The sequence below is a fragment of the Panulirus ornatus genome, chromosome 30 (assembly GCF_036320965.1).
Source record: "Panulirus ornatus isolate Po-2019 chromosome 30, ASM3632096v1, whole genome shotgun sequence".
NCBI lineage: Eukaryota > Metazoa > Arthropoda > Malacostraca > Decapoda > Palinuridae > Panulirus > Panulirus ornatus.
Window position 1 is genome coordinate 23,583,455 of NC_092253.1, and position 25,487 is coordinate 23,608,941.

The window sequence follows — 25,487 nt, forward strand, 5'->3', positions numbered from 1 at the left end:
AAGGGAGCAAATGGGAACTTCAGTGAAGGGCGCAAATGGGGAGGTGATAACAAGTAGTGGGGATGTGAGAAGGAGATGGAGTGAGTATTTTGAAGGTTTGTTGAATGTGTTTGATGATAGAGTGGCAGATATAGGGTGTTTTGGTCGAGGTGGTGTGCAAAGTGAGAGGGTTAGGGAAAATGATTTGGTAAACAGAGAAGAGGTAGTAAAAGCTTTGCGGAAGATGAAAGCCGGCAAGGCAGCAGGTTTGGATGGTATTGCAGTGGAATTTATTAAAAAAGGGGGTGACTGTATTGTTGATTGGTTGGTAAGGTTATTTAATGTATGTATGACTCATGGTGAGGTGCCTGAGGATTGGCGGAATGCGTGCATAGTGCCATTGTACAAAGGCAAAGGGGATAAGAGTGAGTGCTCAAATTACAGAGGTATAAGTTTGTTGAGTATTCCTGGTAAATTATATGGGAGGATATTGATTGAGAGGGTGAAGGCATGTACAGAGCATCAGATTGGGGAAGAGCAGTGTGGTTTCAGAAGTGGTAGAGGATGTGTGGATCAGGTGTTTGCTTTGAAGAATGTATGTGAGAAATACTTAGAAAAGCAAATGGATTTGTATGTAGCATTTATGGATCTGGAGAAGGCATATGATAGAGTTGATAGAGATGCTCTGTGGAAGGTATTAAGAATATATGGTGTGGGAGGAAAGTTGTTAGAAGCAGTGAAAAGTTTTTATCGAGGATGTAAGGCATGTGTACGTGTAGGAAGAGAGGAAAGTGATTGGTTCTCAGTGAATGTAGGTTTGCGGCAGGGGTGTGTGATGTCTCCATGGTTGTTTAATTTGTTTATGGATGGGGTGGTTAGGGAGGTGAATGCAAGAGTTTTGGAAAGAGGGGCAAGTATGAAGTCTGTTGGGGATGAGAGAGCTTGGGAAGTGAGGCAGTTGTTGTTCGCTGATGATACAGCGCTGGTGGCTGATTCATGTGAGAAACTGCAGAAGCTGGTGACTGAGTTTGGTAAAGTGTGTGAAAGAAGAAAGTTAAGAGTAAATGTGAATAAGAGCAAGGTAATTAGGTACAGTAGGGTTGAGGGTCAAGTCAATTGGGAGGTGAGTTTGAATGGAGAAAAACTGGAGGAAGTAAAGTGTTTTAGATATCTGGGAGTGGATCTGGCAGCGGATGGAACCATGGAAGCGGAAGTGGATCATAGGGTGGAGGAGGGGGCGAAAATTCTGGGAGCCTTGAAGAATGTGCGGAAGTCGAGAACATTATCTCGGAAAGCAAAAATGGGTATGTTTGAAGGAATAGTGGTTCCAACAATGTTGTATGGTTGCGAGGCGTGGGCTATGGATAGAGTTGTGCGCAGGAGGATGGATGTGCTGGAAATGAGATGTTTGAGGACAATGTGTGGTGTGAGGTGGTTTGATCGAGTAAGTAACGTAAGGGTAAGAGAGATGTGTGGAAATAAAAAGAGCGTGGTTGAGAGAGCAGAAGAGGGTGTTTTGAAATGGTTCGGGCACATGGAGAGAATGAGTGAGGAAAGATTGACCAAGAGAATATATGTGTCGGAGGTGGAGGGAACGAGGAGAAGAGGGAGACCAAATTTTAGGTGGAAAGATGGAGTGAAAAAGATTTTGTGTGATCGGGGCCTGAACATGCAGGAGGGTGAAAGGAGGGCAAGGAATAGAGTGAATTGGAGCGATGTGGTATACCGGGGTTGACGTGCTGTCAGTGGATTGAATCAAGGCATGTGAAGCGTCTGGGGTAAACCATGGAAAGCTGTGTAGGTATGTATATTTGCGTGTGTGGACGTATGTGTATACATGTGTATGGGGGTGGGTTGGGCCATTTCTTTCGTCTGTTTCCTTGCGCTACCTCGCAAACGTGGGAGACAGCGACAAAGCAAAAAAAAAAAAAAAGAAAAAAAACATTTACCTCATTAATGCAGGAAATGACATTCAGTTATGAAAAAAGTTACTAAAACATAGATTACAGGCAAGCAGTAATCAGTAAAGGATTAAGTAGTTTGATTAGATGTTCCAAATGAATTGAAAATATAACTTAGATATTTACATAATAGAACTCCTCCTGTTATGCATTTAAGAATGAATCACCTGTAGTTAGATTTATGTTGCCATTCTTAGAAAGAATTATTTGTTTTTTATGGTGTTTTTCAGGTGTCAAAAGCATTACACATTCAATACATATCTTTGCCTGTCTGGTTGTAATCCTAAATGACATGTAGGATGGATCAATTCCATACAATGTCACAGCTTATTTTATGTAACACATCACATTATGTAGAAACTTTTTTGTGTTATTTTGGCATTTCATGACTATTTACTCTGGTTTGTGAGTTGAATTGTCTTTTGAGAATTGCATTCTATTTTTCCATTCAACCCTCACACATGAAATGCCTTCACTGCACATGATTTGTGGTTATTACTTTTTTATCTTTTGTTGTAAATGCTTTGAGCTTGCATCAGCCTGCCCTTTGAATCTGCCAATCTTTTATTCTTGGACTACACATAGTCTTACCTTCAAATTTGTTGATTTTGCAACTGAGGGTGTTGTTAATGGGATTCAGGAAGGAAGTAGCATGATTCTGCTTCTTGGGGATACTTGTCTCCAAGTTGAAGATCAGCAGCACGGTGGTATTCATCTCAGACCAAGTTAGATGGGACTTGAAAACTCAGAAGAAAAACAGACTACAGAAGCTAAAGAACGATTTTTATGTATAGTGTTCCTCTTTTAACAGCAATTGCCATTTGGAGACAATCCTCTGTTGACTGAAAATTGGTCATGGGTCATCATGGTATATGACACTTGTAATTTCATTATTACTGAGGATGTATATGGACTGTCAAAGTACAGGAGTGTGACAATAGTTACTGAGGGAGTTTGCAAGCAGTTGAGTGAGACCTCTCTGCAGCTTCAGTACTGATACTGTTGTTGATGATTATGTTGTGACTGAATCAGTCAGAAACTTTGGTAAAGTCAGTGATGGTGACACAGAGGTCATGTATTTCTCTTGGTTGTGATAATATCAACAAAGTTGACAGAGCAGTAGATTGTATAGTAGTTTTCATATAATCAGTGCTGATGGTGGAGCTTGCACTGATTGCATAAGCCCAGTTAAACATACTTTCATAGAGTAGGCTGGGGATTGGGTTGGGTTGAAACTTATTGAGAGACTGCTAGCTAGTAGACTTTGTCACCGGTAGAACACATGAAGGTTTTCATTAGTGGGACATTTTTTATTGTTTGAGAAAAACAATGATAGTGGAGTTGAGGAATTTTGCTAGTTCGGGGTAGAACTTTTTACAGAAGAAACTGTATGTTCTTGTTGGTATGTGCATGTTTTTTCTTATAATGGAATTCTCATCTTCATGGGAGATGAATTTATTATTTTGTGTGTGTATGTCTGTATGTATTATTTGCATGCATCATACTTGAAATACTCATATTTTGTCATTGAGCATGGTTTCTATTTGTAATGAGATTGTTTAAATAATTTTGAATGGTGTATGCTCATTAATATTATTAGGTAGCTTTTTGCAACTGGAGGAACTGTGGTTTCTTAACATTTGCTTTTGCATTTTTTTTTTTTTTTGCCTCATTTTATGTATATAAAGTTTCAATAGGGAATGCTCTGTTTTTTATTTTCAGTGCTGATCATTGATTATAGATACTTTTTCTTGCATGTTTTGACAAGTGAAATAGTTAGAAATTGTGGATCTCCATAAGTGTTAACTGAATTTAGCATAGTGTTTTCATGAAAGTTTATGGTAGATGGAAATTACATGCCATCGATTTATTTCTGTATTATGTAGTGAAAGTGTGACAGAGAGCCTTGTACAGTCTTTGTCAAAATATCACAATTGCCATTCAATAAGGCTCTTATGCATAAGGTTTTATTTTGGGGGCAGCTCTTGCGATGGTACTTGCTTATGGTGGAGATATCATATGTCTGGCAGTGTGGTAAAGTCTTATGAGTAAGACTACATGATTTGCCCTCTCAATTACTCCATGGTATTGAGAGTGGAGGGATGCAACATTTGCTTGCAGTCCATGTGTTTTATTCTTGCTTTGAAGTAAGAAAATATGTGTGCATGCAAGATATTAAGATATACTGGCAGGGTACCAGTTCAACATTTGGACACTTTTTTCTTTCTTTTTAATGTCTTCCATTCCATAGCTGGGCCTGATTGACCTTGGAAGACCATTAAGGTGACTGCTAACCTGAAATGTGAGGTATTGAAAACTACATCCCTCTCAGGGTATCATTTGCATTACTGGTCTTCCTAGACTGACTATGTTCAGCTTTTTTTGGGGAGGGATAACATTAGAAGGAAGAAAAAAGAAATAGTGTTTGGATGGTGAAATTGGTGCTGCCATTACGTCTTGAAATCTTGCTTGAAGTTGCATTCTCTTGCCTTCTAAGCAAGTGAATGGGCCTTTTCTTCTTGGAACATCCTAGCTGGGGTTAGTAAAATAGTTTGGAAAAATACCACCCAGAACACGAATAGTATAATTATCACAGAATGCAAGGACAGCAAGCAAACATTATATCATATCCCTCTGCTGCAATATGACAGGGTACCTGAGGCGACAATTCGTGTCATATGACTTCTAAGACTGTACCATGATGCCAGATATCCAGTATCCCCACCATAAGCAGTTCACAAGAATTTTTCCTTAAATAAAACCTGACATATGTAAGTCTTACATTAAATGGCAATTGTTGGATTTTTCTTGCAGAGACTGTATTATGACTGATCATATGAAAATATAAGGAGAAATGAATGAAAAGTAATATAGAATAGGTAGGTGTTGTAGTAGACTGGGGACACTGGTGGATCATTATGTTGGTGTATGCAGTCAGTGCACTGCTTGGGAAATGTGAGGATGATGAGGATTTTTCAGGAGTGTTATGGCTAGAATGATCATATTTATTGCTCATGATGTACATTGGGCACCTTTGTATATGAGAAAGGTATTGATATTAACAAGATGGCTTATTCATAGAGTAGATTGATAGCTGTTTTGAGAAAGTGTTTATCATATGGTAATGAATGCGTAAAGAACCCTGGAACTGTAGGGTGAGTTGCATAGTACATGACAGCAATGATATTACGTAATTTGATACCAGTGTGCAAAGAGTGAAGTGAGTTTCTTCTCTTCATTATTGTTGTGTACATGATGGTTGATTTTGCTAACCTATTACTCATTCAGGTATGATGATCTCCATGAGGAAATTGTAACTGAACATACTTGAAGACTTGGAGTCCTAACTCATCAAATATGCTGAATCACCACCAGTGCTTTTTTATTTTTTCTCCCAACAGCATAATTTTTTGGACTAAAGTTTATTGCACATGGTAGAAGGAGTATGTGACCTCACAGTTACTGTTTTCCTCTGGAGCCTAGAGATCCACATGAATTTTTTTTTTATATGGGCAGAGTTTAAAAGCCTCACATGAATACAGGCATTCAGAATGAAAAATGTTATGCATATGCATATAATGGGCTTTCTCCTTTTGTGTAGGAACTCTAAGCTTATTACAGTACAGAGACAACTGAATCTCAAATCTGGATGAAAATTATGATAACATGTTTAAGTGAAGATGAAAGACCTGTTCTTTTCATCTATAACTTGAAAATTTTGAGATGGGTCTGGAACAGTTGCACATACAACTGTTTTCGGTAAGGGGATATTTGGTTGATTGTTAAAAGGTTAAGCCATAAACTCTACAGTCTTTATGTAAGTTTCCAGAGTTACTTTTCCATTGGGAAAGATTGCTCAGGATTACTTTAGTGTCCATTCCTGGTGTCTGAATAATTCTTTTATGCTAAAACATCTGTAATGATTAATGTAAGCAGCAAACTATCATTATTCATATTTTGTTGTGGTATTTGTTTCACATTTGTTATCCATTTACCGTCATCCTTGAAATATTAATACAGACTGTTGACATTAGTCAACCATAGACTACCCACCTACTTATGCCCATTATGCCAGGCTCTTGTCACCGAAGTGCAATACTCTTTCTGATTTAACATTTGCCACCAATGGATTCATATTCATTGCACATCACTCACCTCCATAAAAGGCAAACTAGCATTAGACATACTTCAGCCACTTATACTCTACTGTTGCCAACAGTCAATGAAACCCTCTCCCGTCATGAACACCTTTCAAGCACCAGTGCATGATACACAACCCAACCCTCTAAAAACAAACATTACCACCCCTCAGAACCACAGTTACATGTAAAACATTTTTAAGTTTAGCATCAGTGGGATTATAAACAAAGTCACAGAACTACTCAGCCTACTTCAAGAACATATAAGAAATCAGTTTTGCACTCTTTTCCAACCTCCTTCCCTCCTAAAACAGCACAACCCAAGTACAAGACTGAAAACATGGACAAGGAGAATGTATAACACTTGTTTGCTACAATATCCCATTTACTGACATGACTCAGCACTCAAAACAAATCAAACAATGACATCACTCTTGAAATTTCACTCTGGAATAAAGCTACATAATACAACATAATGAACAGGTACATATCCCCTGCTGCCAACAGACGTTCCAGCTGCAATCTAACCAGCACACTCAACATTATATAGTGCATAGATTTCAGTGTCCACCAGACATCTTGGCTGAACACGTACACTCAAGATGAGGTAATCAAAAACCAACTGCACCGTATCATCCTTCATAACCAACCAATGAGACTTCCATCCCTCTGCCTCCAGTAGCCAACCTCACCAGACACATTCTTTTACCACTGAGTACTGTCTACTGGGATTCTCACCCTCTCTGATGACCCATCATCCCATCTACCCAATTTATACTGCCATGAACTACATATGCACAACTATAGAAAAGTGGGTTAGCCGACATAGATGGGATCCAAACTCAAAAATTTTTTTTTTAGATAATTTCCCATGCCTAGTTCATGATATAACTTATTTCAAAGCATCAGCCAAACTAACAAAAAACATGCACCATTTGGGCATAGAGACAGTCCAGATTTTTCACCACATGTCACAAATCCCATAAAGAAAAGGCATTCACTTTCAGCATGGATCACAGAAAGAGTCCAAATGCTTGACATCATCAGTCTATAAACAAGTGTTTTCAGCTTGATAACTGAAAAACAAATAGCAAGTTGGCAATTATGCCTTAATGTGATGGGTCAAAAGACCTAAATTTGGTGAATGTTTAAGAAACTATATGACTCCTTAACTTCCCCAGCCCTTAGAAATGAAGCATATACATAGACACTCTTGAAACAGTAGTCAAAAGTTAGCCACTAGCCAACTACTCTCCTTAACCTTTAAACTTTTGGATAGATACAGAAAGGCAAACACAGTGTGCAGAAAAAAGGACCATGAAATGGTAGAGTGGCACGCAAAAATAAAAGAAAATACTCCAAAGGTAATATTGATTCCTTTGTGTTGGCCTGGTGGGTGCCGAATGGGCAAAGTGGTTGTGGTTAACATAACTGGTAGCTCCTGCTAACAGTGGAAGACACAGGGGTGTTGTTTTGTTCTTTCTTACTGTGTTTCACTCTGCTCTTGTTTATTCACATACACAAATTTATGGTGAAATATATGATTATATGTTGAAATATCGATTATATGTTGAGTATTTTGAAGGTTTGCTGAATGTGTTTGATGATAGAGTGGCAGATATAGGGTGTTTTGGTCGAGGTGGTGTGCAAAGTGAGATGGTTAGGGAAAATGATTTGGTAAACGGAGAAGAGGTAGTAAAAGCTTTGCGGAAGATGAAAGCCGGCAAGGCAGCAGGTTTGGATGGTATTGCAGTGGAATTTATTAAAAAAGGGGGTGACTGTATTGTTGACTGGTTGGTAAGGTTATTTAATGTATGAATGACTCATGGTGAGGTGCCTGAGGATTGGCGCAATGCTTGCGTAGTGCCATTGTACAAAGGCAAAGGGGATAAAAGTGAGTGCTCAAATTACAGAGGTATAAGTTTGTTGAGTATTCCTGGTAGATTATATGGGAGGGTATTGATTGAGAGGGTGAAGGCATGTACAGAGCATCAGATTGGGGAAGAGCAGTGTGATTTCAGAAGTGGTAGAGGATGTGTGGATCAGGTGTTTGCTCTGAAGAATGTATGTGAGAAATACTTAGAAAAGCAAATGGATTTGTATATAGCATTCATGGATCTGGAGAAGGCATATGATAGAGTTGATAGAGATGCTCTATGGAAGGTATTAAGAATATATGGTGTGGGAGGCAAGTTGTTAGAAGCAGTGAAAAGTTTTTATCGAGGATGTAATGCATGTGTACGTGTAGGAAGAAAGGAAAGTGATTGGTTCTCGGAGGCAAGTTGTTAGAAGCAGTGAAAAGTTTTTATCGAGGATGTAAGGCATGTGTACGTGTAGGAAGAAAGGAAAGTGATTGGTTCTCAGTGAATGTGGGTTTGTGGCAGGGGTGTGTGATGTCTGCTTGGTTGTTTAATTTGTTTATGGATGGGGTTGTTAGGGAGGTGATGCAAGAGTTTTGGAAAGAGGGGCAAGTATGCAGTCTGTTGTGGATGAGAGAGCTTAGGAAGTGAGTCAGTTGTTGTTTGCTGATGATACAGCACTGGTGGCTGATTCATGTGAGAAACTGCAGAAGCTGGTGACTGAGTTTGGTAAAGTGTGTGAAAGAAGAAAGCTGAGAGTAATTGTGAATAAGAGCAAGGTTATTAGGCACAGTAGGGTTGAGGGTCAAGTCAAGTGGGAGGTAAGTTTGAATGGAGAAAAACTGGAGGAAGTGAAGTGTTTTAGATATCTGGGAGTGGAATTGGCAGCGGATGGAACCATGGAAGCGGAAGTGAATCGTAGGGTGGGGGCGAAAATTCTGGGAGCATTGAAGAATGTGTGGAAGTCGAGACCATTATCTCGGAGAGCAAAAATGGGTATGTTTGAAGGAATAGTGGTTCCAACAATGTTATATGGTTGCAAGGCGTGGGCTATAGATAGAGTTGTGCGGAGGAGGGTGAATGTGCTGGAAATGAGATGTTTGAGGACAATATGTGGTGTGAGATGGTTTGATCGGGTAACCAATGAAAGGGTAAGAGAGATGTGTGGTAATAAAAAGAGTGTGGTTGAGAGAGCAGAAGAGGGTGTTTTGAAATGGTTTGGTCACATGGAGAGAATGAGTGAGGAAAGATTGATCAAGAGGATATATGTGTCAGAGGTGGAGGGAATGAGGAGAAATGGGAGACCAAATTGGAGGTGGAAAGATGGAGCAAAAAAGATTTTGAGTGATTGGGGCCTGAACATGCAGGAGGGTGAAAGGCGTGCTAGGAATAGAGTGAATTGGAATGATGTGGTATACCGGGGTTGACGTGCTGTCAATGGATTGAGCCAGGGCATGTTAAGTGTCTGGGATAAACCATGGAAAGTTCTGTGGGGCCTTGATGTGGAAAGGGAGCTGTGGTTTCAGTGCATTATTACATGACAGCTAGAGACTGAGTGTGAACGAATGTGGCCTTTGTTTTCTTTTCCTAGCGCTACCTTGCACACATGAGGGGTAGGGGGTTGTTATTTCATGTGGGGTGAGGTGGCGATGGGAATGAATAAAGGCAGACAGTATGAATTTTGCACATGTGTTATATATGTATATGCCTGTGTATGTATATATATATATATATATATATATATATATATATGTATATGTATATGTTGAGATGTATAGATATGCATATTTGTGTATGTGGACGTGTAGGTATATACATGTGTATGTGGGTGGGTTGGGCCATTCTTTTGTCTGTTTCCTTGCGCTACCTCGCTAACGTGGGAGACAGCGACAAAGCAAAATGAATAATTAAGATGAATGTTGAAATATTACTCTATGCACACCCCCGTTGAATGTGAGGAGAGGAAGTGGCTAGCACATTTTGGGGGTGACGTTGTGGTTTTTTTTTTCTCTTTCTCATGAACTTGGTATCAATCTCGACTCGTATTGCAAAGACAGGCACAGCATTCATCGTGAGTAGTAAAAGTTTAAAGATATTATACTACTTAGAGTAAAAATGACTGAAGGGGCTGTTTGCCTGGCACATATGGGCTGGTACTTGATCCTTCATTACCATGAGATAAGAGGGAAGAACATGGAGGTTCTGTTTGTTTGCTTCACACTTATCACATTTCTTTCACACGCACAGCTTTGATGGTGAAGAACATGTATACATGATCAGAAGTATTGCATTCAGCACATTAAATAATGCAACTTGCACCATTATGTGGGTAATATTAAGTCAAAGTATGCTTCAAAATACTGTACCTCTTTACTGTCATCTGTTTTCACATAGTGGGGCTGAATTGTTCAAAAGATAGGTCCCTTGTGCATGAGATATTAGTCATTCTGATGGCATGAATTTCCTGGGTGATACCCGGATCACGGATGAGAGTATGTAATGCATACATTTCTATGGTATGTAATATAAGTGAAGTATGTCTGGTGGAAGAGTTTAGAATGGGTTTGGAGATGCAATTTTTTAGTGCTTGTTTCAATATTGTATTTATACGTTTTATGAACATCAAGTTTGTTTGGGAAGGGGAATCTATAAAAGAAGGTTGTCATAGTATGATGCAGGGGTAAACTTTTTATATATACTGAGAATTATTGTAATATAGGATTTGTTAAGAGCAATTGACTGCTCAGCTTAGATTTTGGATTCATTTGATGCTCATGCCTATTTCAAGAGGTGCATTTTTATGACAGAGGCAACAGTCAATGTCCTTAGACATCACTGGTGGCAGACTGTGAATGAAACAAGGGGCAAAGGAAAGAATAAAATTTTTGAAGTGAAAAATTCTGAGTGAAACAAGGGACAGAGGAGAGAGTCACAATCTTTAAAGTGAAAAAGACAAGATAGACAAGGAAAGGTAGGGTATGGTATATGTGAAGAAAAGATGCTGAGTGTAGTCCAGTACTGAGCCTAGTATTAGAAAAAACAAGAGCAAAATCATCATTACAGATGTGGACCATGTAAATTGTGTTTGGGCATTATTTTGATACTTTTTAATAAGGATAGTAGCTTTGCTGATTGGCTGCTGTCTATAACTTGCTCACCATTTTCACTTGAGTGAATATAAACTATAATTATAAACTATTCCCTCAAAGGCCCAATCCTCTGTTCTTAACGCTACCTCGCTAACGTGGGAAATGGCGAATAGTATGAAAGAAAGAAAGAAATATAAACTTGGTACATTTTGGAGAGAGATAGGTACGATGGATATACTGCCAGCCTTTTTGCTCCTGATGGACTGTCTTTTGAATTACTGATGTACTTTAACCATACCAACACAGTGCCAGGCAAATTTTCAGGAACTTGAATAAAGAAAAATTATTCAGAATAAAAAAAATGCATATTCGAATACTTTTCTCAAATTCATCTCATTTGTAACTGCATGTTACGAAGATGAAATGCTTGAATGCATATTTCTGAAGGTTAGTACATATGCAAATGTACAATTGGACTTGTCCAGTTTATATTGAAAAAGAAGAGAAAGGGCTTAGCATACCTAGAAAATGATGTTTGCGTGCCCTTATCTCCATGATAAGTAGTGATACATTGATAGAATTGTTTTGATTTTTTTAGATAGGAAAGAGGACATATATCTATGGGCACTTTTTGTTTGGATTGCCTCTGCATCTTATATTGTAGAAGTCTGAGATTTTGCATGGTTGCTTCATAAGAACTCTTATGCTTGTGAAACTGGGTTTAATCTTATTAATATTTTTCATTGAGAATATCATAAAGCAGGGAATATACATTTGTGGGAATTTTTTCTTTTGTATCTTGTTGAAAGCTTGACGTCTTTTGAAGGATTATTCAGAGCAAGACCTAATATGTATATATGAAATTAGGTTGTTTCTTAGTTGTAAAAGGTTTTTAATTTTTTTTTATCTCAACTTTCAAAATATAGAATATAATTGCTAGTTGCTTCAGCTGAAGGATTATGCATTCCTTTTAGAGATGATTCTAATTTTGATGTGGATACCTGGCTCGGCTGTGTTTTTTCAGCAGATAAGTTCAGTTACAGATCCTAATAAAAAATCCTCCAAAACACCCCTGCTAGCCCTCTGCAGTTACCATACACTGTACTTGTTTATACTTTTGAAATTATTGGTGCCTCTGAATACAGTTTGCTTCCTAGATTCTTAGGGAGGTTCCTCAGTAGTGTCAAGAGCTTTCTACTTTGCTTTCTCTGTGATTGAAGAGAATGTGGCTGTTGTCATTTTGTGGACCAAGACAAAGAGAAAGGCTCTTGGAATAATATGTAGGATTGGAAATTTTGAAAACTTTTCCTCAGAGAGGAAAGGTTTCTCAAAAATTAAAACCTACAGTTCTAGCAGTATGTTGATATATTACAGAAATTGATGTATTATTTCATTTCAAATGCATCAAAAATATTTTAAACAGTTTTCTCTGGAAACATCTCTCTTATGTAATGAATGAGCTTGTGCAACTATGTTTTCTTACTGGTACAAAATTCATGACATATGTAGTTAACAAAATAATTATCTGATACACAGAGAGTGAACAGCTAATTCTATGATGAGATTAGAATGGTGCTTGGAGGTGGTAGTGGCAGAGGATCTTAGGGGAGGCAAGCAGTCTGTGAATAACATCCATAACATCCCTCACTTCCTTCCTTGCTAGCTCACCCTTTCCTACGCTATCCTTCACAGCTTTTGTGACTTATGTATTCCTCTTTCCTCTTTTATTATTTCATTTATCTCCACAGTTTATCCTCTTTTATTATTTCATTTATCTCCACAGTTTATTCTGTATTGATGCTGTTCACAACAAATGTGACAGACTTGAAGTTAAGCTGCACTATAAGATTAAGGCAGTCATAGTGGATGAAGAGGAATTGAATTTTGTCTTTTGCCCTATAGGTCATATGGCTTTTTACATTGGTCTTTTCACTTTTATCTAAGATACTATACTTAGAAACATTACAGATTCATAATCGTTTTGGGAATATGTATGGCCATGAGGCTAGTTTTAGAAGCCAGAAAGTCTTGGCAGACTTTTAGTTTTTGTGTTTTTTCCGGTTGATAAATAAAGTGATACTAACCTCAGTTAAAGTAAAGGATTAGAACTGTTGACAGTCTTATCCATCCAACAGCTTGGAATTCAAGTTGATTTACCTCAGGAGTGCCATTCAATGTGAATACTGACAGGAATCTGGTACTTTAAGGATTGATGATATTTCTAGGACTCTTGTTCCATGTTCAAGAGGGAGTATTTTACAACTTGTGTGGAGAACTTTTTGGATGCATATGCTGACCAGGGATTTACATTAAGGTTCATATTTTTTGATAAAATACTCTTTAAGTTAGCCCCTCCTGTTCGTTGTTTTGCAACACTTTCACATGACAGTGTTTTATGCAGGCCCCTTAAGACTTATGAACTTGAAAGCTTTAGATGATGTATCTCATTGCAAGTTGTGTGGTATGTACTTGGAAAATTGAGCTGTGCTAGAATTTCTGTATTGAAGAATCTCTTAGATGGTTTTCTTCTGGATAGAGTTAGTATTTGTTTTCATTTCATACCTTTAGATAATTTTCTTAGAAGATGATTTCTCCTTCCTGGGTAATTACTTTTGTAAGAGCATTTAAGATAAGAACAAGTGAAGTAGTTTGCTTTGAGAGGTTGGCTTTGAGGTAGTGAAAAACATGCATTCAGTCAAAGCTCCCTTCTTGTCCTTATCTTATGGCCCAGCCCATCGTCCACTTTTAGTTTAGGTCATCTTTCAGTGATGTTTTGGGCCTGTGAGACTAATGAGCATGTTAGCTAGATAGGAAGGGTTTTTGGTTGGGGTGGTGTCACAATCACTTGCATAAGGGGACTTTGACATTGCCAGTGATTTCAGCTTTTCTCAGATTACCCTGAAGAAATCATTATAGTTGTGTATTACGTGTGTGTTTGTATGTGTGGCATAAATTGTTATGTTTTCTCCCGCCTAAGGTAACTTGAGTGATTGTGAGAGAACTTGATGGAAGGAGAGGGCAAGTGAGAAATTTAGCTCAAAAACATGCTTTTCACTGGTACAAAGTTCACTTCTTGTAGGGCATTATATGCTTAGCTCCACTGCTGTTTTTTTTCTGTATATTTCTTTATAAAAGAAATTTCTGTGTTTTCACTGAACTATATCTGACATTATTTTTTTGTTTTTACTTACCATGCTGTGTGTATGTATATTTTACAGGAATCTGTAAGATCAGCATGGTATGATAACCAACCACTAATAGATCTGTTGGAAATTACTAATAACTGGATATGAATATCATTATTGAGGTTATTTAGAAATAAATATTTTGATTGAAGTAAATATAAGAATATACGTTTTACTGTCACTGGTTTTGTGTTCCTATGTTTCTTGAGTGTAGATGACCTTGCATATTCTTGCATCAGTATCTATGAGGAATGTTCTTGGATATTACCTAGAATGACTCTTTCCTTGGCAAACAGGTAGTGGCCAAGATGACCCAGCGGTGATAAGAGACATGCTGTTAGCCAATCCTGAACAGCTTGCCCTGCTACGTCACAACAACCCTAAATTAGCTGAGGCCCTTACCAGTGGTGACCTAGGTAATCTGTATGACTTTTTTATGTAATCTGACAAACTGTCTGCTTGAATAACTTGATTTGTATATCACATTTCTTGTAGATGTTTTTGCCCATGATGAATTTTAGCCAAATATGAAGTATTCGACAAAGGAATTTAGTGACACTGCTCTTTTTGTCTTCCTTTTGTCTTGAGTACTCTTGAATGCCTCGAGAAGCTAACCTGAGGGCTGTCCTATGAATATGTTGTTGACAGGTCTTATTTTTATTAGACGAGTTGTATGTTTCACATTTTAAGAAAACGATCTTATTGATAGGTTCATTTGATTGTATTAACCAGTCTATCAAAAACTTGATACAGTTGTGATTCAGCTTGACATCTAAATCTCCTTAGTGCTTTGATTTTGATAAAATTTAGCTCATAGATTCCCTTCGTAAGATTTTGCACATAGATCCCCTTAGTGCTCTTTGCATGCTTTTTGGACATTTAATGAAATTTTGATATAAGTAAATATATATGAAAATAGAAAGTAGGAAATGTGAGTGGCATAATGTAGTGGTTAGTCAAAATATACAGTTTTGTTTTATGTTGAAAGCTCCATTCATGGGCAAAAGGTCTTGTCAAGAGTAAAGAGGAGTGAGAAAAATGAAATAGTTTAAAGGGATGTTGGTTATGTAAGGCAATAGGGTGCTAGATGTGGTATACTTAGGACAAGATGGTATGTGGATTAAGAGAACCTGGTAAATGGTATGGTGAAAAGAGAGGAGGTAATGAAGGCCTTGCATCAGATGAGTGTGGTAAAGCAGCATGAGTGGAAGCAGATGAGTTTCTCAAGGGGATGATAATGTTGATTGTTTAGTCAGGCTATTCAACATTTGTATGGCCCAAGGTGAAGTACTTGGGGGCCTATAAAGATGCATGTATGGTGCCTTTATATGAATGCAAGCAGGACAGAAGTGAATGCTACAGTTACAAAGGTACAGTAAAGTCTTTTGAGTACATGCTCCAATTACAGAACTACAGAACGAGTCTGTTGAGTATACATGATAATGTGAGTGGGACACTTGTGAATAGGAATGTGGTCTTGTGTATGGAACATCTGATTAGGTGAGAGGAGCAGTGTGGGTTCAGGAGTTGAAGTTATGTACCAGGTGTTTGCTTTGAGGATATGTGTAAGAACTACTTAGAGAAAGAGATTGAATTGTTTGATGGATTTATGGATCCAGAGATGGGTATGATAAGGTTAACAGTGAGTGGTAATGGAAAGTGCTATGAATATATGGGGTATATGGAAAATTACTTAATGGGGTGTAAGCTTTTGCTGTGAGAGCAAAGCATTTGTGTGAGTTGGATTGAAGAAGGTGAGTTGTTCCCAGTTAAGATGACAGTGCATCAGTGATTTGTGATTTCATTGTGGTTGTGTAATCTAATTATGTATGGGGTGGAAATGGAAGTAAATGTAAGGGCCTTAGACCTAGGGATGGGTCTATAGTATGCTGTATAGGGGAACATAGAAGGTGAATTAGTTGCTGTTTGTAGATGCCATTGCTCCAGGACATACTCAAGAAAGAAACCTCAGAAATTAGTAAGAGTTCTGAAGTTTGTGAAAGGCAAAAGTTTAGAGTAAATGTGAACAAAAGTAAGGAAATCAGGTGTATCAGGGAGAGGAAATGGCATAAGTTTGAACTAGGTGAACCTAGAGGAAGCGCAGTGAGTGCTTTAGGTACCTGGGGGCTTAAGTGAGTGTGTGGAATGAGAGGTCTGGCAAAGCTGTGTATGTTTGAGGGTATAATCTTGACAGTGTTGTATGGATGTAAGTTTGGGGCCTTGAACACAAGAGAAAGAAAGATGGGCATGTTCAAAATGAAATGCCTGAGGATAACATAAGTTAGAGGCTCCAGTCACAGACATAAGTCCACACCAAGGCTGAACCTTAATTGAAATATAGCAAGGTTAATGAGAGGAAAAAAGAAGGGATGAGGGAAAGTATTTACAAATTTTGAGGAAAGTGAAAAACCTGTCCTTAAAATGTGCCGGGTCATATTTATTGGGAAAGACATGAGATAGTAGAGGGTTTCAAAGCTTTATGGTGAAAGGAAAGAAAGTTATCAAAATGGCCCACCATTGAGTTGCCTACTGCCACACAGTAATCATGTGATTTAAAAGCTTGGTGATTATTGCAATGTCTAGCTAGTAGTGGTGGCACACTAGTAACTGGCTTTCATGAGCAAAAACCAAAGTAATACCTATAGAAGAGGAAAAGTGAACTAACAGTGTGTCATAGGGCAAGCAGGTGAAGTTTTGAAATTAGCCTGGTAGACTTGGTAAGTCTGACTGCTTTTGACTCTGTCTAGTAAGGATGCAGGGCTAGAACCATCTTGGAGCTACTTTTGCTGAATAGAATAACAGTTCTTTACTTTTTTGCTCATATCCTCATCTTCATCACAATTTGCTTTTTAATTTTTAGTTTCTTATGGAATTGTCTTCATCTTTGGATGATTTTTTTCTCAGAAAAGTTTGCAACTGTACTTCGTGAACAACAAGAGATTCGACGAGAACGGGAACAACAAAGAATTAGGCTCCTGACAGCTGACCCTTTTGACATGGAGGCACAGCGACTCATTGCTAATGAGATTCAGCAGGAAGTAAGAACATAATGATTATTATGTGAAATTATGGTGTACACAAGGGATGGGCCTGAGTTGGCAGCATGACTACTCTTTATCCATGAAAGTATATGATGGTTATGGGTTAGTTCTGGGCTTGCTTTCATTCTCAAAACTCATAATTAATTACACTTATGTTTTTTGTAGTTGTATATGCTATACATATTTTTATACATTTTGTGTATTATTAATATATTTCCACATGATTTATGCTGGCAGAATTTCATTTTCATAAAGAAAATGAAAAAGTAATTGTATTTTTACCAGAAATATGAACTGTAATAGAACAGGATTTATGTCTTATTCTAAGATGACTGCATTAGTGGGTGTGTAGATCTAATATCACACCAAGGTGATGTGTGTGCACTCTCTTTGATGATCTGTGTGTGATTGAGATGCGTGGTTTTTTTTCCAGCTGAGGTGTTAGGCAACTAGTGATATCTGTGGATGATTGACGGAAACAACATTTTTGTTCAAACTTGTTTGTTGTCTGTGTGGTGAGGTTGGACGAGGAACAGACAAAGAATATACTCATTTTCACACATCCATTGTTTAGCTATCATGTATAATGCACTGAAACCAGAGACCCCCATCCACAGCCATTTTTTTTTTTTATTATTATACTTTGTCGCTGTCTCCCGCGTTTGCGAGGTAGCGCAAGGAAACAGACGAAAGAAATGGCCCAACCCCCCCCATACACATGTATATACATACGTCCACACACGCAAATATACATACCTACACAGCTTTCCATGGTTTACCCCAGACGCTTCACATGCCCTGCTTCAATCCACTGACAGCACGTCAACCCCGGTATACCACACCGCTCCAATTCACTCTATTCCTTGCCCTCCTTTCACCCTCCTGCATGTTCAGGCCCCGATCACACAAAATCTTTTTCACTCCATCTTTCCACCTCCAATTTGGTCTCCCTCTTCTCCTTGTTCCCTCCACCTCTGACACATATATCCTCTTGGTCAATCTTTCCTCACTCATTCTCTCCATGTGCCCAAACCACTTCAAAACACCCTCTTCTGCTCTCTCAACCAAGCTCTTTTTATTTCCACACATCTCTCTTACCCTTACGTTACTCACTCGATCAAACCACCTCACACCACACATTGTCCTCAAACATCTCATTTCCAGCACATCCATCCTCCTGCGCACAACTCTATCCATAGCCCACGCCTCGCAACCATACAACATTGTTGGAACCACTATTCCTTCAAACATACCCATTTTTGCTTTCCGAGATAATGTTCTCGACTTCCACACATTCTTCAAGGCCCCCCAGGATTTTTGCCTCCTCCCCCACCCTATGATCCACTTCCGCTTCCATGGTTCCATCCGCTGCCAGATCCACTCCCAGATATCTAAAACACTTCACTTCCTCCAGTTTTTCTCCATTCAAACTCACCTCCCAATTGACTTGACCCTCAACCCTACTGTACCTAATAACCTTGCTCTTATTCACATTTACTCTTAACTTTCTTCTTCCACACACTTTTCCAAACTCAGTCACCAGCTTCTGCAGTTTCTCGCATGAATCAGCCACCAGCGCTGTATCATCAGCGAACAACAACTGACTCACTTCCCAAGCTCTCTCATCCCCAACAGACTTCATACTTGCCCCTCTTTCCAAAACTCTTGCATTTACCTCCCTAACAACCCCATCCATAAACAAATTAAACAACCATGGAGACATCACACACCCCTGCCGCAAACCTACATTCACTGAGAACCAATCACTTTCCTCTCTTCCTACACGTACACATGCTTTACATCCTCGATAAAAACTTTTCACTGCTTCTAACAACTTTCCTCCCACACCATATATTCTTAATACCTTCCACAGAGCATCTCTATCAACTCTATCATATGCCTTCTCCAGATCCATAAATGCTACATACAAATCCATTTGCTTTTCTAAGTATTTCTCACATACATTCTTCAAAGCAAACACCTGATCCACACATCCTCTACCACTTCTGAAACCACACTGCTCTTCCCCAATCTGATGCTCTGTACATGCCTTCACCCTCTCAATCAATACCCTCCCATATAATTTACCAGGAATACTCAACAAACTTATACCTCTGTAATTTGAGCACTCACTCTTATCCCCTTTGCCTTTGTACAATGGCACTATGCACGCATTCCGCCAATCCTCAGGCACCTCACCATGAGTCATACATACATTAAATAACCTTACCAACCAGTCAACAATACAGTCACCCCCTTTTTTAATAAATCCACAGCCATATCCAAAAAAATTTTCTGTGGTGACTGTTTCATATACCCTGGTCTGGCTTATGGATAGCACATTATCCCTGTTCTCTGACAAATGCATGCCTCACACCCTCCTGCATGTTCAGGGTTGGAGTACTTTGGAGTACTTTGGTTGGAGTAATTTCATCTTTCCACCTCCTTGGTTTCCCCCTTATTCCCTCCACTTCTGACATGTACATCCTCTTAGGCAGCCTCTTCTCTGTTTTCTGTATGCCCAAACCATTTCAGCACATCCTTTCAGATCTCTCTTTCATACTCCTCTTGCTTTCACATTTCTCTCTTACTCTATAAAATCTTTTGTGGTTCAACCCCTTTGGTCACATATTTTCCTCAGAGATTTCTTTTTCAACACATCTGCCCTCATCTTCACTTTATCATCAAGGGCCCATGCCTTACATCCATGCAGCACTGTTGGGATTGCATTTATAGTTAGAAACAATGATAATCTAAATAGCAGAAAGTTAACAGCCAGTCCCATGATGAAGAATGAAGAGGGAATTTGAAATGGTAATGGCAGGGGAGGTGGATGATGAGAAGGATGGATGTGTTAGAAATGAAATTTTTGAGGAAACATGTGTGAGATGGTTTGATTCAATGTGAAGTAAAAGAGTTAGAGAAAGGTGTGGTAATAAGAACACTGTGGTTGAGAGAGCTGCAGAGAGTGTGCTTGAAATGGTTTAGACATATGGAGAGAATGAGTGAGGAGAGGTTGACAGAGAGGATACATGCATCAAAAGTGGAGGAGAAAAGGAGAAGGGGGAGACCAAACTGAAGATAGAAGGACGGAGTAGAATGAATTATGAGTGCTCAGGGCCTGAACGTGAAGGCAGATGAAAGGCATACATGGGACAGGGTGAATTGGAGCAATGTGGTTGATGGGATGACATGCTGGGCATATGAAGCAGCCAGGAAAGGTCTGTGGATCCTGGTTATGGACAGAGGTTGCCATTTTGGTATATTGCACATGACGCTAGGGAATGGTTATGAGTGAATGAGGCCTTTTCTTCGTCTGTTCCTGGCACCACCTTGCTAACTCTGGGTATGGCGAATAAGCTTGGAAGAGAAGGGTTGTCTATATTTTTGCATCATGATGCCTAACACATATTGTCTTGATGACAATATAATGTAGTGCTTATTAGGATTCTTCAAAGATTTCTTTCTCTTTTTACAGAATATCAATGCCAACATGGAGGCAGCGATGGAATATAATCCTGAAAGTTTTGGCACTGTGCACATGCTCTACATAAACTGTAAAGTCAATGGTCATGATGTCAAGGCTTTCATTGACTCAGGTTTGTTTGGTAAAATAACTTTTGATAACATAAAGAAGCGTCTTGTAGGAGGCTGGTGTATCTCTGCTATGGGTACCATCATATCTTAAGTGCACATCGGGTAATCTTTCATATTCAGATTTGGCAATGCAAGTGTTCTCCAAAATCAGATACCTGTTGGCATTTTGTATCCTTTTGTATGATAAAGATCTGTTTCTGCATATGAGCATATGTAGTTTCTTTTTAATTTAGTTTTGTTAAATGTACCATGTAAGTTTTGCATGGAAATACATGTATGAGTAGTTGTTATGACCTATTTTTGTAACAGAGGAGAGTAGAAAGAATGATGTTTTATTGTGGTTTGGTTCATGATGATTGTATAAGCAGGAAATGTTTTTCTAAGGCTCAAGGGTGAGCAGATAGAGTGTCTCATCATTTCTTGGTGGAGATGAGTGAGATTTGGTAGTGGGTTTAAGAAAAGAGGAAATACAGGAGGCCTTCATATAATGTCATGTAGAGAAACCTTTTCCTATAATGACATTTAGGAATTAGGGTTAAGTTTCTTAGAATGATGCCAAAGATTTGCTATAGCAACATTTTTTAAAAAATATCAGATTTCTGTTATTTATCTCTTTCTTTCATACTTGTAAGCCATTTCCTGTGTTACCAAAGTAGTGCCAGGAACAGATGAAGAAAATCCTGATTCGCTCACATCCATTCTGTATCTGTCATGTGTAAATGCACTAAACCATAGCCTCCCTTCCACAACTAGGCCCCACAGACCTTCTGTGGTTTCTCCTTGCTGCTTTGTATACCCTGGTTCAGTCCACTGACAAGAGGCTACCCCCCTCTATACATCATTGCTCCAGGTCATTTTGTCTAGTGCTTGTGTTTTCCTTTCTCCCTCTTGCATCTTCAGGCCCCAAGCAATTAAAATCTTATTTACACTATCCTTCCATTTGCAGTACTGTCTCTCCCTTCTCTTTGTGTATGCCTCATTCCCCAAGACAGTCATTTGGAATCATAGTCCTTCATCACCAAAAATAAGAGATGAATCATCTCTCAGGTGTTTTGGACCAAAAGAATATAAGCACCTGAAACAAACACCAAATGATTCTTTCTGAGAAGTGAGTGTGAATCATGCATAGGTTGGACAGTTCAAGGATAATGTTGGTAAAGGAATGTGAGATACATATTTGATTTACAGATCAGTTTACTGTGCATAATTATTAAATGTACAAGAAAAGTAAACAGATTTAGAGATCCTTATTCATTCTTGCACATTCTACTTGAGTATGTGTGTGATAAAGAAAGGGCTGTCAAAAGAGGGGCCCATGCCATACATAAACTTGGCAAATCTAATAACAAAAACAATGGATGTTTGATTTTTCTTAATGTTATTCTTATTACATTGATTTCCTATTCAATTCTAGGTTATTTGTTGTCTCATATATACCATTTTCTAATTTTCCTACACTTTGTACACATAATACAGTATGCCCATTATGGACTAGAAATGAACAAGAAATGAGTTAGGATTTAGGGAAGAGAGAACAAAAATAAGTCAATTTGATATGGTCATATGATTGTTATAAATGACCATGTTGAGTCTAAGTTGTGAATATAAGTTATTTGAGTGGAGCATGTGGGATGACTAGATGGAATGAAGAGCATAATGAGGGGTGTATGAGAGATTTGAGAAGACAGGGACTACAAAGGGAATTATTTGGGGAATGGTAAAGTTGGTGAAATATAATACTTTCAGGTGTTTTGGGTGTGTATAGAGAATGGAAGATGGGGAGTTTCCAGGGAGAGTGTATGATAGTATGATTAACGAAAGACCACTTGTGACATAGGGAAATAGAGTGGAAGAGTACTAGAGGGAGAGAAATGGGTGAAGTATACTTTTTTTTTTTTTTTTTTTTTGCCGCTGTCTCCCGCGTTTGCGAGGTAGTGCAAGGAAACAGATGAAAGAAATGGCCCAACCCACCCCCATACACATGTATATACATACGTCCACACACGCAAATATGCATACCTACACAGCTTTCCATGGTTTACCCCAGACGCTTCACATGCCCTGATTCAATCCACTGACAGCACGTCAACCCCGGTATACCACATCGATCCAATTCACTCTATTCCTTGCCCTCCTTTCACCCTCCTGCATGTTCAGGCCCCGATCTCACAAAATCTTTTTCACTCCATCTTTCCACCTCCAATTTGGTCTCCCACTTCTCCTCATTCCCTCCACCTCCGACACATATATCCTCTTGGTCAATCTTTCCTCACTCATTCTCTCCATGCGCCCAAACCACTTCAAAACACCCTCTTCTGCTCTCTCAACCAAGCTCTTTTTATTTCCACACATCTCTCTTACCCTTACGTTACTTACTCGATCAAACCACCTCACACCACACATTGTCCTCAAACATCTCATTTCCAGCACATCCATCCTCCTGCGCACATCTCTATCCATAGCCCACGCCTCGCAACCATACAACATTGTTGGAACCACTATTCCTTCAAACATACCCATTTTTGCTTTCCGAGATAATGTTCTCGACTTCCACTTATTCTTCAAGGCTCCCAGGATTTTCGCCCCCTCCCCCACCCTATGATCCACTTCCGCTTCCATGGTTCCATCCGCTGCCAGATCCACTCCCAGATATCTAAAACACTTTACTTCCTCCAGTTTTTCTCCATGCAAACTTACCTCCCAATTGACTTGACCCTCAACCCTACTGTACCTAATAACCTTGCTCTTATTCACATTTACTCTTAACTTTCTTCTTTCACACACTTTATACCAAACTCAGTCACCAGCTTCTGCAGTTTCTCACATGAATCAGCCACCAGCGCTGTATCATCAGCGAACAACAACTGACTCACTTCCCAAGCTCTCTCATCCCCAACAGACTTCATACTTGCCCCTCTTTCTAAAACTCTTGCATTCACCTCCCTAACAACCCCATCCATAAACAAATTAAACAACCATGGAGACATCACACACCCCTGCCGCAAACCTACATTCACTGAGAACCAATCACTTTCCTCTCTTCCTACACGTACACATGCCTTACATCCTCGATAAAAACTTTTCACTGCTTCTAACAACTTGTCTCCCACACCATATATTCTTAATACCTTCCACAGAGCATCTCTATCAACTCTATCATATGCCTTCTCCAGATCCATAAATGCTACATACAAATCCATTTGCTTTTCTAAGTATTTCTCACATACATTCTTCAAAGCAAACACCTGATCCACACATCCTCTACCACTTCTGAAACCACACTGCTCTTCTCCAATCTGATGCTCTGTACATGCCTTCACCCTCTCAATCAATACCCTCCCATATAATTTACCAGGAATACTCAACAAACTTATACCTCTGTAATTTGAGCACTCATTCTTATCCCCTTTGCCTTTGTACAATAGCACTATGCACGCATTCCGCCAATCCTCAGGCACCTCACCATGAGTCATACATACATTAAATAACCTTACCAACCAGTCAATAATACAGACACCCCCTTTTTTTAATAAATTCCACTGCAATACCATCCAAACCTGCTGCCTTGCCGGCTTTCATCAAGTATACATAGGAGTATACATAGGATACATAGGATGATATATGTGAGGGAGGCATGTAAGAAAGGGGTAAGTGGAGGCTCTTTTGCCATAGCTACTCCCTTGATGGGAGTTCCTGGAGGGAATGGGCATCAGAGATGCAGATAGATAGCTAGATCACATTGATATAGAATCCAGTGGTCTTTCTGTTTTGTAATGTATGAAATTGCAGTACTGATGAAATTGTTAAAATTGGTCATCATTTCCCCTTTGTTAGCTCACCTGGTGTCTGTAATCTTGTACATAACAGTCTCCTCAGAAATCAATGTGTTGTTTTAACCAAAAGCTTCCAGAAATGCCCCATGGATGGTCCTTAATGATGCTTATTCATTTTATGCTGATCTGACACCTAATATGGCTGCCTACCCTAATGGGTAAGATGAGCAGTGCAGGCTGACCTGAGCCTTTGGTATTTTCTTAGTTTTCCATATTTCATTTTTTGTCATACAGTTGTTGATTATTCATTTCAGGTGCACAGACCACCATCATGTCACAGTCATGTGCTGAGAGGTGCAACATAATGCGGCTGGTAGACACCCGATGGGCAGGCATCGCTAAGGGTGTTGGCACACAGAAGATTATTGGTCGTGTTCATATGGGGCAGATTCAAATTGAGAGTAACTTCCTAGCTTCCTCTTTCAGTATACTGGAAGAACAGCCAATGGATATGTTACTGGGATTAGACATGTTAAAGAGACATCAAGTACGTTGTATGAAGTTGGTGTTCTACTTTTAGTTAACTCCAATTGTTTTTGTTGCAAACAGATTTTATTGTGGAGGCGTATATTTATTTTACATTATGACTTCAGTTTGATGCTTTGATTTAAGGGTGATGTTGCCTAATAAGCATGGTAGAAAGACTGCAGTATATCTAGTTCTTTTTTTATTTTAGGTAATGAAAACACTTTTCAGTAAAGGATTCCAGTGGTAACAGTTTTTTGAAGAAGCTAAATTTTCTAAGATATCCAGGAAACACAGCAGCATAGTGAAGAAGCAGTGATTTATAATAGGCCCTCCTAG

The 25,487-nt window shown here is 38.9% G+C and overlaps 1 protein-coding gene across 7 annotated transcripts in view; it reads left to right on the forward strand.

Annotated features, from left to right (window-relative positions):
• Positions 1-25,487, forward strand: part of rngo (DNA damage inducible 1 homolog rngo) — a 53,517-nt gene that overhangs the window by 19,534 nt on the left and 8,496 nt on the right. For all 7 annotated transcript variants that reach the window (XM_071679974.1, XM_071679973.1, XM_071679969.1 and 4 more), the window contains 4 exons: positions 14,509-14,628; positions 17,117-17,250; positions 20,732-20,852; positions 24,938-25,170. In XM_071679974.1, coding sequence (XP_071536075.1) covers positions 14,509-14,628; positions 17,117-17,250; positions 20,732-20,852; positions 24,938-25,170 — 608 coding nt within the window. The remainder of the gene's footprint in view (positions 1-14,508; positions 14,629-17,116; positions 17,251-20,731; positions 20,853-24,937; positions 25,171-25,487) is intronic.